Source organism: Ovis canadensis, chromosome X, assembly GCF_042477335.2.
Source record: "Ovis canadensis isolate MfBH-ARS-UI-01 breed Bighorn chromosome X, ARS-UI_OviCan_v2, whole genome shotgun sequence".
NCBI classification, from domain to species: Eukaryota; Metazoa; Chordata; class Mammalia; order Artiodactyla; family Bovidae; genus Ovis; species Ovis canadensis.
Window position 1 is genome coordinate 127,331,988 of NC_091727.1, and position 15,411 is coordinate 127,347,398.

General features: G+C 39.6%; 2 protein-coding genes across 5 annotated transcripts in view; one reads left to right on the forward strand and one right to left on the reverse strand.

The window, feature by feature from the left end:
- Positions 1 to 4,639, forward strand: part of AMMECR1 (AMMECR nuclear protein 1) — a 115,296-nt gene extending 110,657 nt beyond the window's left edge. For 2 of the 4 annotated variants that reach the window (XM_070290924.1, XM_070290926.1), the window contains one exon: positions 192 to 4,639. In XM_070290924.1, the coding sequence (XP_070147025.1) occupies positions 192 to 306 (115 nt within the window). In that variant the 3' untranslated portion in view covers positions 307 to 4,639. The remainder of the gene's footprint in view (positions 1 to 191) is intronic. The other 2 variants (XR_011446226.1, XM_070290925.1) reach the window with 2 other exon arrangements.
- Positions 1 to 15,411, reverse strand: part of TMEM164 (transmembrane protein 164) — a 386,200-nt gene that overhangs the window by 184,637 nt on the left and 186,152 nt on the right. The window lies entirely within an intron of this gene.

The following is a 15,411-nucleotide window of genomic DNA, read 5'->3' on the forward strand; positions in this document are numbered from 1 at the left end:
GGACTCAGACTCTGGATTCCTGGGTGGTTCTCACCTTTGCTATGTATTAGCTGTGTGGGCAAGTCACTTCTTCTCTCCAGGTCTCTGTTTCCTGTTATAGAAGAATTATCTCTAAGGATCCCTTGGCTCTGACATTCACACATTACCTATTTCATGATGTTAACTTTGTCTCTTCCCTGACTTTCTTTCAGGTACCGTAGTGAAAAGATGACCTTGAGCTATGCTGAATACCTTGCTCATCGCCAGCATCATCATTTCCAAAATGGCATTGGGCATCCCCTTCCACCATACAACCATTATTCCTGACACTGAGCCGCACAACCAGTCACTGGGCCTCTCTGCAGACCTCTTCCCAGGAGACCCTACCCCTTCTTGGTCTAGCTATCTGTTTTACTGTACCATTTTATGATGATAGTTTCCGTTGCCATGGTGAAGCTTCGACATTGTCAACTAAGATCATCATGGTAACGGGTAGGAAAGTGGCATTTATTAAGAAGATCCTCCTGTTTTATTATTTTAGATCATTTTTTTTTTGCAGCATATATGAATTTTGGAGTTTTCTTTCCTTATAATATTATATAGAATTTTGCTTTGCTATTTCAGTCAGGTTTGTCTTCCTGTCCTTCTTGCCTTCCTTCCTGTCTTCTTTCTTTCTTTCTTCTCTTTCTTCCTTCTTTTGACTGTGGATGGAAGAAATTGTGCAGTTTTTAAGGATTTTATTTAGATTTTTCCTCCGTTTTCCTTAGTAAGATAGATAACTTTTGATAGCCATGTTTGGGAGTAATTCATATCAGATTCAGGTATTTGTATACTTTTGAATTTGTCTAAAATTCATTTTACTATAAGAGCTTAGTATATGGGTCTTTACTGCTTAAGTATGTTTTTCCCATGGTTAAAATATATGAACTTTCATTCTAGTGTAGAATATTCGAAGGTCCGTGATAGGACTTGTCACACAGAGTGAGAAATCATTTATGCCTATTGTTCTAGTTATCATAGGAAAAACTGCCTCATCACTTTATAGAACCAACTTACAAGCGGAAACACTGTTTTAAGAAAGTGCAAGCTACCTTTGAAATATGCTACAGAAATCATTTTGAAAGGCAGCATATATCAGGAAGAGAGCAGATACAGAATTTAGTGCCTTTGAGAAGAATATAATGAAGTGGAATTAAGAAGGGTTAGAAAAAAGGCAATTTAGAGAAATATTCTTATAAAATTTTATTGTTTGTATATGTGCAACAACAGATTAGACAAATTGCTTACTCTTGAGTATTTTTTTAAGCTGAAAAAAATTATTTTGAGCAAATAACCAAAAAGAGACACATTTCTATTATATATTAATTTAAATTTGTTAGCTTTAGGTTTCAATAAGTCATGATTGGCCAGAGACAATTTTAGCTACCATTTAAATAAATGGTAATGATAATCTAGTGAAACAAAAGTTCATACATGTCATGATTTTAGACATGTTTATCATGGGGACAATACTGGAGTTTTAGAAATACTATAAAATCGCTTGAATCTCTTTCTGCACTACATACTTTTGATAGAAACACATTTACTATATTGAGATGTTATGTTACCCCTGCATAAATGGAGTTGGCATTTAGGTATGATATAGTTGCTAGAGCCCAGCGCATTTGCACGCTAGTTTTCCCATGATGTATACACAGAGAACTTCCCCGTGTCAATGGGAGGTCTGTATGTATACCCCCAGGAAAAATGACAGATGACTCTGGAGAAAGATTATCTTCATATTTTGGTAGTTCAGTTCAGTTGAGTTCAGTCTCTCAGTCGTGTCTGACTCTTTGCGACCCCATGAATATATATAAATATATGTGTGTGTGTAAACATTTTTTTTTCAAACAGGAAACAAAGATTTCAAGTGATGAATATAAGTATGGTGCAGAACATATAGTCTAAAACTACACGATGTCACTGAATATCAAGATGGCATAGCTTATTCATGTAGTTGCTGTGACAAGTAACAGACTGCTAGTTCAGAATTTGAAAACCCTTTTCTAGTTTGTGAGGTGAATTGGCTGAATTTCTTCTGCTGGCCCTTGCAGCAAAGCCAACTGCTTTTGTTTTTGATGAGAGTTCTCAGAAGTTTTTTGGTATTCCTTCATCCACAGCATCCATTGTTGAAATAACCATTTTCAGTTGTGATGCCTTAACTAAGAAGCCAGTTGTTAGCCTGAAATGGAACCTTGGTAGCCAGTTCCATTGAACCTAGAGATTAGTTAGAGAAAGCTAGCTGTTGGCCTTTAGAAAGGGATTTTGAGTCCTTTCATTTCTACTTGGGAGCATTTTGGAGCAGATTAGTCTTTCAGTATAAAAACAAGTGGCTACCTGATGGAAATTTTTTCTTGCCCTTATAGGGAAACTGAGCACAAGCTGAATGATATTGTCTGCTGCAAAAAAAAAAAAAGTAAATAAAACAAGCAAACTGAAGAGAGACAGAATAGACCAATATTGATCCATCTTATCCATCATCTCATCAGTTCAACAGGCTCCTCATCCTGGGTGAGCTCATGGTTAGAAGTTTTTTTTTTTTTTTTAAAGAAAAGATCTATTACATGCATATGTGAGTGTGTATACAATATATACATATGTGTGTATTAATGTATTTAACGGTGCTAATCAATCTTGAGCAGGTCACGTGACTGGTCATGCGGACTCTAAAATCATATCAGATTTTTTAAAATTCTTGATATATGCAGATGTTATACAGATTTTCTTACCAGTGTAATAATGTTATACTGAAGAAATAACCATCCTGCAGGCTTCAGAGGACGAGGTCAGCAATATTTCCCACCGTGGCTTGGGGGAAAAGGATAGTTTTGTCTCCTTTTGTATTCAAATTAATGCACAGTGCATTTTTTGTGTCTAAGTAGCTGTTGACTAAATGATTTTGTAGTGTAAAAGGTGTTATACAAACTTGTAATGGTGTGCTTCAAACAAATGCTAGACCCTTTCACCTTTGTCGTATATTACAAAGCTGTTAAATATGTGATTTGAATTAACTTTGAACATGTTGAAATATGTAGCATGTGTTTTTAACTCAGACGAAGATTCTAATTGCACAGGTTGTGTTCTAGCCAGTTGTGGTTTATTTGTTCAGAAACACAAATGTGAATTGCACTCTTATCACCAGAATATTGTATAAGTTCAGTGATCTCTAAACAGCTCAGAAGTAATACTTGAACTTCATTTGAGTAGCACAAAGTTTACATAGCCCCCCCTTTTAAATGTTAATTAGTTCCATTTATGTTTTCTGTTTTTCAAATGCAACTGGGTATTTTTTTTCCTCTTGGAAAATAGTACGTATTTTACTTTGGTATGTAGCAAAAGGCTTCCATTTCTGGAAGGGTTCTCTTGTTGTTAAACAAGGTCAGCCAGGTACCAGATTCTAAAAGAACAATTGCCCCTCCCCCTTCTCCCCTTAAGTGGCCTTCTGACTGTAGGAGAATGTGCTACTGCCCTATCCCGTCTCCCCTATCATGAGAGGCCGGTGTGATTGATGGAGGAAGTGCAAGGCTTGCTCTTTACCCACCCCACCCCCCAGGCGCTCTTAAAGCAGTTATAAGATTTTCAGTCCACTGCATACAACCCCAATGCCCAGCACACCGGAAGTTTGTATACTGGCCTCTTTTCATGTCTTCAAATGTGCAGGAAATTCAAAAACTGTCACCTGGAATAGGTCCCATCTCTTCTGTGTGTTAGATCAAACCAAAGAAGCCCCCAGCCATGCCCAAATGCTGCTCCAAAAGCCTGCCTTCCAGTCCTTACAAAAACCTTGCAGGATTAAATGTGTTAACTTTTTTATTTTTGTACAGTTTCTAAGTGATTTTTGCTAGTGATGTTAAATTGAATTAAGTTTATTTGAGGGGTGTGAGCACCTCCTCCATTGAAATAAACTGGTGACTTTCCTTTTATTTTTTAAGAGCGGAAGCCCATTGTGTGCCTCTCGATTTAAGGGTTTCTGATTACATTATTCTTAAGACCAGCATTGATCCTTTATATACAAAGATATGTTTTCCTTGTTTTTTATTACTGTTTCAGAAGAAAATAAACCTTTTATTTTGCTCTGGACCCAGTAACTGCGCTGGTACATAGACGCACTGAGAAAACAAACTTTTGTAACCACCTCTGACTGTTTTTGTATATGAAAGTTGATTACTTTTGAAATATTTGGATCTAGTTTCTAAGTTATTTTAGTGTTTTATATGTTCCCCAAAATTACTTTGAATCAGTCACCAGCATAATGAGTTCTTGGTGATGCAGTGGTGAGACTTGTAATGAGCAAAGCTACCTGGAGTAGCTCTCTCGTCCTCCCTTTCTTAGTACCCTGTTTTTTGATTACAGTAAGACATCACCAATTATGTGTAACCCCTTCAAGTATAACTAGATCCTCCTTCCTTCCACATTTAATTGCTTAATAGTTTGAAGAAACTATTGGAAATGGGCATTTTATATGACATGTATGGCTTTAAAATATTATAAATGAAGAAAAAGAAAAATGAGAAGGTTTATGTGGGTCTGTAAGGTATGGCTGTGGAAAGATATTGTAGTAGTTTTGACACTATTGTTATTACCTTTAAAATCATTTACCCAATAAAATGTTAAAACTGAATTACCATTTGTGGTTTCTTTCTTTAAGCTGCCTCACCAGAGGATTTGGGCCTCGTGGGTACTCCTTAACTAAAAGCTAACAGTTGAAGCTGCTGAAATAATATGTGTGCAGGCTCAGTCGCTTGCTCAGTCGTATCCAACTCTTTGTGACCCCATGGACTATAACCACCAGGCTCCTCTGTCCATAGAATTTTCCAGGCAAGAATACTGGAGTAGGTTGCCATTTCCTCCTCCAGGGATCTGCCCAACTCAGGGATTGAATCTGTGTCTCTTGCGTCTCCTGCATTGGCAGGCAGATTCTTTACCACTGCTCCACCTGGGAAATAATATACTTAGGAATGGACACAGATTTCTTTCCAAACTGGCACTTGGGAAACCTCATCTCCTTACAGCTGTTCCCTACCATATGAGTTACCTATGTCATTCTTGTGCCCAGCCCTAAATCCTGGCCTACTGATATTCGGTTCAGTTCAGTCGCTCAGTCGTCCGACTCTGTGACCCCATGAATTGCAGCACGCCAGGCCTCCCTGTCCATCACCAACTCCCGGAGTTCACCCAAACCCACATCCATCGAGTCGGTGATGCCATCCAGCCATCTCATCCTCTGTCGTCCCCTTTTCCTCCTGCCCCCAATCCCTCCCAGCATCAGAGTCTTTTCCAGTGAGTCAACTCTTCGATGAGGTGGCCAAAGTACTGGAGTTTCAGCTTTAGCATCATTCCTTCCAAAGAACACCCAGGACTGATCTCCTTCAGAATGGACTGGTTGGATCTCCTTGCAGTCCAAGGGACTCTCAAGAGTCTTTCCCAACACCACAGTTCAAAAGCATCAATTCTTCGGTGCTCAGCTTTCTTCACAGTCCAACTCTCACATCCGTGACTACTGGAAAAACCATAGCCCTTACTAGACAGACCTTTGTTGGCAAAGTAATGTCTCTGCTTTTGAATATGTTATCTAGGTTGGTCATAACTTTTCTTCCAAGGAGTAAGCGTCTTTTAATTTCATGGCTGCAATCACCACCTGCAGTGATTTTGGAGCCCAAAAAAATAAAGTCTGACACTGTTTCCTCTGTTTCCCCATCTATTTCCCATGAAGTGATGGGACCAGATGCCATGATCTTCGTTTTCTGAATGCTGAGCTTTAAGCCAACTTTTTCACTCTCCTCTTTCACTTTCATCAAGAGGCTCTTTAGTTCCTCTTCACTTTCTGCCATCAGGGTGGTGTCATCTGCATATCTGTGGTTATTGATATTTCTCCCGGCAATCTTGATTCCAGCTTGTGCTTCTTCCAGCCCAGCGTTTCTCATGATGTACTCTACATATAACTTAAATAAGCAGGGTGACAATATACAGCCTTGACATACTCCTTTTCCTATTTGGAACCAGTCTGTTGTTCCATGTCCAGTTCTAACTGTTGCTTCCTGACCTGCATACAGATTTCTCAAGAGGCAGGTCAGGTGGTCTGGTATTCCCATCTCTTGAAGAAATTTCCACATCTCTTGAAGAATTTTCCACAGTTTATTGTTATCCACACAGTCAAAGGCTTTGGCATACTCAATAAAGCAGAAATAGATGTTTTTCTGGAACTCTATTGCTTTTTGGATGATCCAGCAGATGTTGGCAGTTTGATCTCTGGTTCCTCTGCCTTTTCGAAAACCAGCTTGAACATCTGGAAGTTCACGGTTCACGTATTGCTGAAGCCTGGCTTGGAGAATTTTGAGCACTACTTTACTAGGGTGTGAGATGAGTACAATTGTGTGCCTACTGATATAGTCTAGCCTTTATTGGGCAGTCTGCCCTGGCCATGGATCTGAGGCAAGCATCAGACTTGAATTCCAGTGGCAACATGGCTATACTTAAGCCTGTTCCCAATTTCTTCCAGATCAGTGTATTACTGGGTCTTCCCCTTTGGGAGCTGGTAGGGGGTAGTAGCAGTGCCATCAGGGTACATCACATATGTAAACTTATTACCAATTTTCCAGTTCCAAAGTGATATGAGATGAACCCTATTTGCCACTTGAGCCTGGGGAAAACATCTGCATATCAGGCAAGGTAACTAGTGCTACTGCCATCCAAGGGCCAGATAGGAGCCCACATCAAGCAAGGGATCTCTTGGTGTCCTATCTCTATCAGCTGTTGCCTTATCTCTTTCTCTGCAGAAAGGCCATCAAGGACATTGCTGAAATACCTCTGGCTCTTTCTAAATCATTTGCTGTCTCAGTTTCATAATGCATATTTCAGGATTAATTGCTAATGAATATATGCAGGACAATTTTCTGTTTCATCGCCCCAAAGCCCCACTCCCTGTGTGAATTTGATGACATGTGCTTATGTCAATCACAGTGGCTAAAAACAGCCATCTTGGCTCTAGAGGACCATTGTGGTTTGGAATAGTGCTCCATTAAGGCAGCCATCTGCTCAGAGGCAGTTTCATCATTCATGTTTAATGGTACACAGGATTTTTTAATGATTTAGATGATATTAATAGGTTCAGGTAGAATGAAGTAATTTAATGAGCCCACAGCATTCTTTTTTAATAGCATTAGTGGTTAACTCAATGATCTGGACCGATTTCAACTTCAGTAATCACACTCCACCTACCTAAATTCTTCCCAGAGTTTCAGCACTTCCCCTCTTTAGACTTCATGCCCCACTGGGCACCTTTTAAATTGCTCCACTGCTTCAGAGGGCAAGTGTGACTGTGTGGAATGTGGCAGTTCCTCTCTGTTGATGGGAAATACTGTCATATCCAGGGGGTGCCATCACTGTGAGCTGGGAGGAAGTCTGCTGTGGGAAAAATCACACCTGGATTCAGAGCTGCCGCTCAGGAGAGCCCAGTTAGTGAATGGCAACCATTTTCAGAGTATGGCTTCTCCCACTTTCTGCAGCTCTTAACCACATGAGCTAAGACACGTGTGGGTTTTGGCCAAGCTCTGATGGCTTCCCATCTGTCTGTCCAGGCTTTTCCCCTTCTGGAGGAATAGCTGAATGGAAGGATGCAACTGAGGCACGCCCTGGATACACTGCTTTGGCTATTACATTCAGAGGACTTCCTTGATCCCTTTAACCCATGAGACAATCCCCTGTTCCAAACCCCAAGCCTGTTGGAAGAAATCTTTTCAAGAATCAGAAAAAACTGCCTTAGGACCCAAACCAGTCTACCTCTTCATCCCAATAACTTAGTTATCACTATGATTTAAAATGACCCTTTTCTTACTATGTTCCGAGTATATGGACTATGCCTCTCAAATAGTTTCAATGGACCCACCCAGAGGGCTAGTAGAAGGCATGTGCTTTACATAAATGAACACTGACCTATGCTTGCAGATTTCCATCCTGACAGATGATTGCATTAGCTCGACAGAGGCTAGCAACAGAAGTTCGCTGTAAGATGCACTAAGACAGGAGCACTGGGTGGTGTCTGCATTACGGGCCTCTGTGCTCACAAGTGCCCTGGTGTCCTTGAGTGCCTACTCCCTCTCTAAAAGGACACAGCCAAGTCACAAGGGGCTGGTAATTTGTTCAGCCTTTAGTCTCCCTCCACGTTGGAAGAACCTCTTTGCTTTTTAATCAGAATCTTAGCTGGCACCTCATTAAGTTACAAGTATGAGATTAAAAACAGTATTTCATTGTTTTAAAGTACAAATGTATACCAGTTACTCAGAAAGTTAATGAGAACGACAAGGCTGTTTGGGTGACTATAAAAATTTGTAATTGGGGTGACAGATGACAGAGGCTCAGCGCTCCATTGATTTCTGTATTGTTTTGGCTGTACAGCAGCAACAAGGTCTTGATTTGCAAACAGAAGAGGTAGTATTGTGTAGTTTTATGAAAGTGAGTACACATTGGCCTAAATTCTAAAACCCCAGTGCAGTCACAGCCTTCTGAACCAGGCCTGACAAGGAAGGCCTGCAAGAAGTTTGGCATCTTGCCAGAGGTTTGAACATAATATGTCAACTTGATGGTTCCTGCTGACCCACTCGTGGTCTTCAATTGCCATTCTGAATGCAACATATTATAGATGTTTTAGTTAGGTGGGTTTTTTTTTTTTTTTTTTCAGTTCGTGTTAGTGTTTCAATAGTATACATTTAAAGACACACACTTTTTTTGAATCAAATGTTTATGGAAACTTCAATCAGTTCCAACAGAATGCCAGGTCCCATGGGACAATCTGAAAACCACTGCTGCCGTCCCAACATGCCCAGTTATTTTGAGAGCCTTTGGCAAAGCGTCATTTCATCTCCTTTTCCATTTTGGCCTTTTCTTCCCAAATGTCAGGCTCAACGTGATCCATCAATATTTACTGAGTGCCTGTCCCCCCAGAGGCAGGGCACTGTGCTTGGTTACAGAATAAAGATAGTATCATTTTGTAAGAGAAATTAACAGTCCACTCTGAGCTAAGAGTTGTGAGCAGCATATAAGTGTGTTCCAGCTGGCAAAAGTCATTGACTGGGGCCCAGGTGATACTGGGATGGCTTTATAGGGTTTCTCTAAATGGCTCCCACCTCACCGTGGCATTAGAGGAGAGTTGTGGCAGCCTTGTTGGGAAATGGCATTTCTTTGGCCCTCCTATGTATCAGCAGTAGAGACCACCCAGAAACCAGGCACTGTCATGGTTCCCCCCTTTTTTTTTTGTCATGGTTCCTTGAGTGGAGGACATGCTTTGGTCTCACAGTGAGGCTGTCTTGCTCCCTAGCAGGAGTGCCAAGGTGGCTGGGCAAGAAATTACATGACTGTATAAGAAATAGGTCTGTGTACAAGCAGAATGGCATTTGGTGTCTCAAAGTTTTGTTGTTGTTTTTTTTTTTTTTTACTGCAAAGCTGTCCTCTGGAAGGCATCAGAACCTTCCTATGACCAGGAGAGAGAGAACTAGGCTGTTTGCTCTATGAGGCTGCCTTGCAGCCAGAAGAAAGTTCCCAGCATGTCAACTAATGGAAAAATCCATTCATGGGGCAGGAGGAGAGATAAGATAGTGAGGGAAACCCACCCAGAGAGGGAAATCAGAGTCACTTTCTGAATCACCCACTACACAGAAAGGGCAGGAAGGCAGTATTAAATTTGGATATTGTAAAACAGGAAACACAACTGGTACACAATAGAATGTTTAAATCACGTCTTAACTGACAGGAAGCTGCGGAGAGTCACAGCCACTGCCTAAACACCAGGCAGATTTGAAACTAGGAGTTGCTCTTGTCACTTTTCATCCAACTAGCATTTTCATGTCAATATTCTGGAATGATCCAAGATTAGCATATGTATTAATATGTGTAAATGGATTTGTGCGTCTCAGCATAGGAGATGGGTGGGCCAGACAGCTGGCTGGGCCAATCAGGATCCCCACTCCCACATAGCCTGGCAGAGCCAGAAAGGGGGTCATGGATTGGAAAGAGTAAGAAATCCCCATCTTGTTGAAAGGACAGTACTAGTGTAACACAAACATTTCCCTAAACTTTCTCTACTTCAAACAGTCAAATGAATTCCAGGAACTCTGCATGGAGACATTGCCACCCTGCTGGCATAGGTGTCAGCAATGGCCCCTTTCCCAGAACTGTGGTCAGTGACATGGTTGTTTACCTTGCCTAGCCTATGTGATCCATGGCACTCATGAATGATGGGGTTGAAAAGAGGAACCCCGGGTTAATCCAGTCATTCAAAAAGGCTGGGATTGCTCCTACAGGGTACATGGTCCTCCTTGGGCCCCTCCTTCCCCATTTTGGTTTGTACCACTCCAGTAGAATCTGTGGCTTTGAAGAAGGTCAAATAGAAATTGATAATGGTCAGCCCTAGGCTGGTAAAGCGCAGGCAACACATTTGCTCTTGGGAAGGTTATCCAGTGAGTCCCGCGAGCAGGGTGCACAGGGCACTTGAGAGTTTAAAAGAAATTTCGTTCTTTTCACCTCCTTTTATTGACTTTTTTTAAATTAAAGTAAAATCCACAAAACACAATGAGCCACTTGAAAGTGTACAGTTCAGTGGTTTTAGTGTCTTTGCAATGTTGTACAACCAGCAGCTCTCTCTGGTTTTACAATTTTTTCATCACTCCATAAAACATTCCATCTCTATTAAGAAGTCATTCCCCTTTTTCCCTTGGCTATCACCTAAGTAACCACTAATCTCTGTCTCTCTGAATTTGCTTAATCTGGACATATCATATAAATGGAGTCATTCAACATGTGACCTTTTGTCACTGACTTCTTTTACTTAGCATAATATTTTCAAAGTTCATTCAAGTTGCTGCGTGTTTCAGTACTTCATTCCTTTTGATGGCTGAATACTATTTCATTGTATGTATAGACCACGATTTGTTTATTTAAATGTCCACTGATGGACATTTGGGCTGTTTCAATCATTTGGCATTTACAAATAATGCTGCTACAAATGTGTGTCTTAAGTTTTCTGTGTGGACACAGGTTTTCATTTCTCTTGGGTAGATACTTAAGGATAGAATTGCCAGATCATGTGGTAATTCTATGTTTAACTTTTTGAGAAACAAACTATCTTCTATAGTGACTGTACCATTTTACATTCCCACCAGTATGAAGGTTCCAATTTCTCCACATCCTCACCAATACCTATTATCTTTATGATAACCATTCTAGTGTGTATGAAGTAGTATCTCATTTGTAGTTTTGACCTGCATTTCCTTAATGACCAGTGATGTTGAACACCTCTTCATGTGCTTATTGGTCATTTGTAGTCTTCATTGGAGAAATGTCTATTTGAGTCCTTTGCCCAATTTTTAGTTGTGTTGTCTTTCTGGTAAGTTTTAAGAGTTCATTATATATTCAGGATATTAAACACTTACAGATATATGATTTGAAAATATTTTCCCATTCTCTAAGTTTTTTTCACATTCTTAATAAGGCCTTTAGAAGGACAAAATTTTTAAATTCTTATTAAGTCTAATTTATCTAATTTTAATTTTGTTGCTCTTGTTTTTGGTGACAAATCTAATAATCTATTGCCAAATCCTAGGTCATAAAAATTTAGCCCTGTTTTCTTCTAATAGTTTTAGCTCTTATATTTAGGTTGTTGGTCTGTGTTGAGTTAATTTTCCTACATAGTGTACTGCCATGGTTGATTTTCTTATGTTGAACCACTCTCACGTTCCTGGGGTAAATTCCACTTTGTCATGGTGTATGATCCTCTCCAAGTGTTGTTGGATTTGGTTTGCTGGTATTTTGTGGAGGATTCTTTGTATCTATATTATAAGGATACTGGTCTGTGATTTTCTTGTGGTATCTTTGTCTTGCTTTGGTATTAGGGTAATGCTGGCCTTATAGAATGTGTTATGAAGTATTCCTTCCTCTTCTTTTTTTTTTTTTGAAAGAGTTTGAATAGGATTAATGTTTAAATTTTAAACGCTTGGTACAATTCACCAATGAAGTCTGGGTTTTGGTGGGGAGGTTTTGGATTACCGATTCAGTCTCTTGTAGATCTGTTCATGTTTTATATTTCTTCTTGAGTCAGTTTTGGTAATTTCCATGTTTCTAGCAACTTTTCCATTTCATCAAGACTAATTTGTTGGCATACAACTGCTTATAGTATTTTCGTATAATCCTTTTAATTTTTGTAAGGTTGGTAGTAACATCTCTGCTTTCATTTCGAATTTTAGTTGTCTTTTTTTCTTAATGAGTCTAGCTAAAGATTTATCAATTTATTGATTCTGTATATCCATTCTTTTTTATATGCCAATAAAAAAAGAATGGATATACATTTAAGCATAACTAGCTCATTTTGCTGTACTGCTGAAACATGGCATTGTAAATCATATTCCAATAAAATTAATAATAAAAATTAAAAAGCATATTGCAAGAAATATATGCAGAAATTTTAAAAATTGGGTACATTGTACTTACATTTTCATTCATCCCAAAGCATTTTCTAATTTCCTTAGTTATTTCTTCTTTTTAACTATAATTGGTTATTGTAGTGTGTTGTTTGATTTCCACATATTTGCAATATTATCAGTTTTCCTTCTGTTTTGGATTTCTAGCTTCATTCTATTTGGTCAGATAAGATACTTTCTATAATCCCAATCTTTTAAAATTTATTGATAGTTGCTTTATGGCCTAGTATATGATCTATCCTGGAGAATGTTCCATGTACACTTGAGAATAATGCATGTTCTGCTCTTGCTGGGTAGCGTATTTTGTATATGTCTCTTAGGTCTAATTGGTTTATAGTGCTGTTGAAGTCTTCTATTCTTCACACATATATTGTCTAAATTTTACCCATTATCTAAAGTGGAATACAGTAGTCTCCACCTATTATTGGAGAACTGTTTCTGTCAAATGGATAGTTCTGTCAATTTCCCTTCATATCTTATGGAGCTCTGTTGTTTGGTGTGTATGAATATACTTGTTATATCTTCTTAATGAATTGATCCTTTCATCAATAAAAGGATAACATTGTCTCTTGTAAAAATTTTACACTTAAAATTTCTTTTGCCTGATATTTTGTAGCCACCTCCACTTTCTTTTGGTTATTATTTGCATTAAATATCTTTTTCCATCCTTTCACTTTAAATCTCTCTGGATCTAAATTGAGTCTCCTATAGTCAGCATATAGTGGATGTCATTCAGTCACTAAGTCATGTCTGACTCTTTGTGACCCCATGGACTGCAGCATGCCAGACTCCTCTGTCTTCCACTATCTCCCAGAATTTGCTCAAATTCCTGTCCATTGAGTGGGTGATGCTTTCTAACCATCTCGTCCTCTGCAGCTCTGTTCTCCTGTTGCCCTCAATCTTTCCCGGCATCAGTCATTTCCAATGAGTTGGCTCATCAACTCATTGCCAGAACCCCCTGGACAGTATATAGTTAGATCATGTCTTTTAAAAATTCATTTGGCCAAAAGAAAAGAAAAACAATTCATTTTGCCAATATCTGTCTTTTAATTGGTGAGTTTAGCCCATTTACATTTAAAGTGATTACTGATAATGAAGAACTTTTTTCCCTGCCATTGTGCTGTTTGTTTTCTACATGTCACATCTCTTTTTCCTCAATTCCTCCAATACAGTTTTCGTTTGTGTTTGATGGACTTTTTTCTAGTGTACCATGTTGATTCCCTCTTCATTTCCTTTTCTGTATCTTTTATTTTCTTAGTGGTTACCATGGGGATAGAATTAACATTCTAAATTTATATAGCAATCTAGTTTGATAAACTTTCTTTTCCTTTTAAATAGACTATAATTTCAGAGCAGTTTTAGGTTCACAGCAAAGCAGAGCAAAAAGTACACTGAACTCCCCATATATTGCCTGCCCCACCTCCTCCACCTCATACACACATAGCCTCTCCTACTATCAATATCCCACACCACAGTGCTACATTTGTTGACTGATGAACCTATATTGATACCAATCCAGAGTTTACATTAGGATTCACTCTTGATACTGTATATTCTATAGGTTTTGACAAATATATCTACCATTATAGTATCATAGAGAGTAGATTCACTGTCCTAGAAATCCAGTGCTTCACATATTCATGCCTCTCCCCAACTCTTGGTAACCACTGACCTTGATCAGCCCCTTTTTAATAACTACAATAGCCAATATTTATGAAGTGCTTACTGTATAAAAAGGACCATATTATACACTTTTCAAACAGCCTTACGAATTGCCCATTTTACAGAATCTAGATCAAAGAAGTTACCAGTTAGCCACCTAGCTACAAAGTGGCAGAGCCAGGATTCAAACTGAGTTTGTCAGAGTCGAGAAACAGCTTTTTATCATTCACCCTGCTGTCTTGATGAAGATGAAGATGATGGTGAGAATGGTGGTGGCAATCATGGCAGTAATGGTAGCAATAATGGCATCTAACATTTATGGAAGTAGTGCTTACAATGTGCCAGGCACTGTGTCAACTGTCTTATCTATTCAATCTTCACACCTACTCTAGGAAATAGTTATTACTATTATAACAGCAATCTCCCTCAAATGCACAGAACCTACTAAGTAGAGGCTAGCGACTATGACTGCAGACTTCATTTTGACTATCCACCATCTCTCTCTAGGTCTAAAGATGGCAAAAACATAGGACAAGTTCTTTCCCTAAAAATTGGTTGGCTTGGTTTTTGAAGTTCAAAATCCAAGGACTTAGACTTGACGTCATTAGACTCCTTCTTTTCCAAGAACATGTGAGGTCTGACAGCACTGCTCTCCTACGGGCAGGGCAGATTCTGCCTTTGGCTGTCCAGCCTTAGTTATTGTCTTTCTTGTCAAAGGAGGACTACCCCCAGGCTTCTAGGTACACAAGTAGGGCTCAGAAATAACCCCCTAATCGGCCTCATCAGCTTTGAAGGAGGCCTCTGCAGGAGGGGCCTAAGTAGGCCACCACTTTAACCCAGTTACATGAGGGCAGCTGTAATCCAGGCTGATCATGTCTTGCTAAGCTCTCTCAGCGGGGTGGGGGAAATGTCCAAAAACTGCTTCCTGTGCCCAATTATCCCTGGATCTCACTGCAGACACTCCTTCCCTTTCTGGAAGAGCCTGGCCTCAAGACTACAAGGGCCAAGTTTAATTAGAATGGCTGCCAGGACTGAGGGAAGGTTGGAGGCAATTTCCAACTGTAGTGAATGTCCATGGGTTACGCTACCCTAGGTGCTGCCAAGGTGCTGCTTTTCCTTGAAAGGCCCACCACGTAACGCTTCTTCCACCTTGCTGGAGGAGGTGAGGAAGTCATTGTATACCTCTGTACGGGCCAGACAACTGCTTACGTCAACCCAGGGAGTTCAGGACAGGCTGCGCTCCTTTCCCCTGCACACACACCCC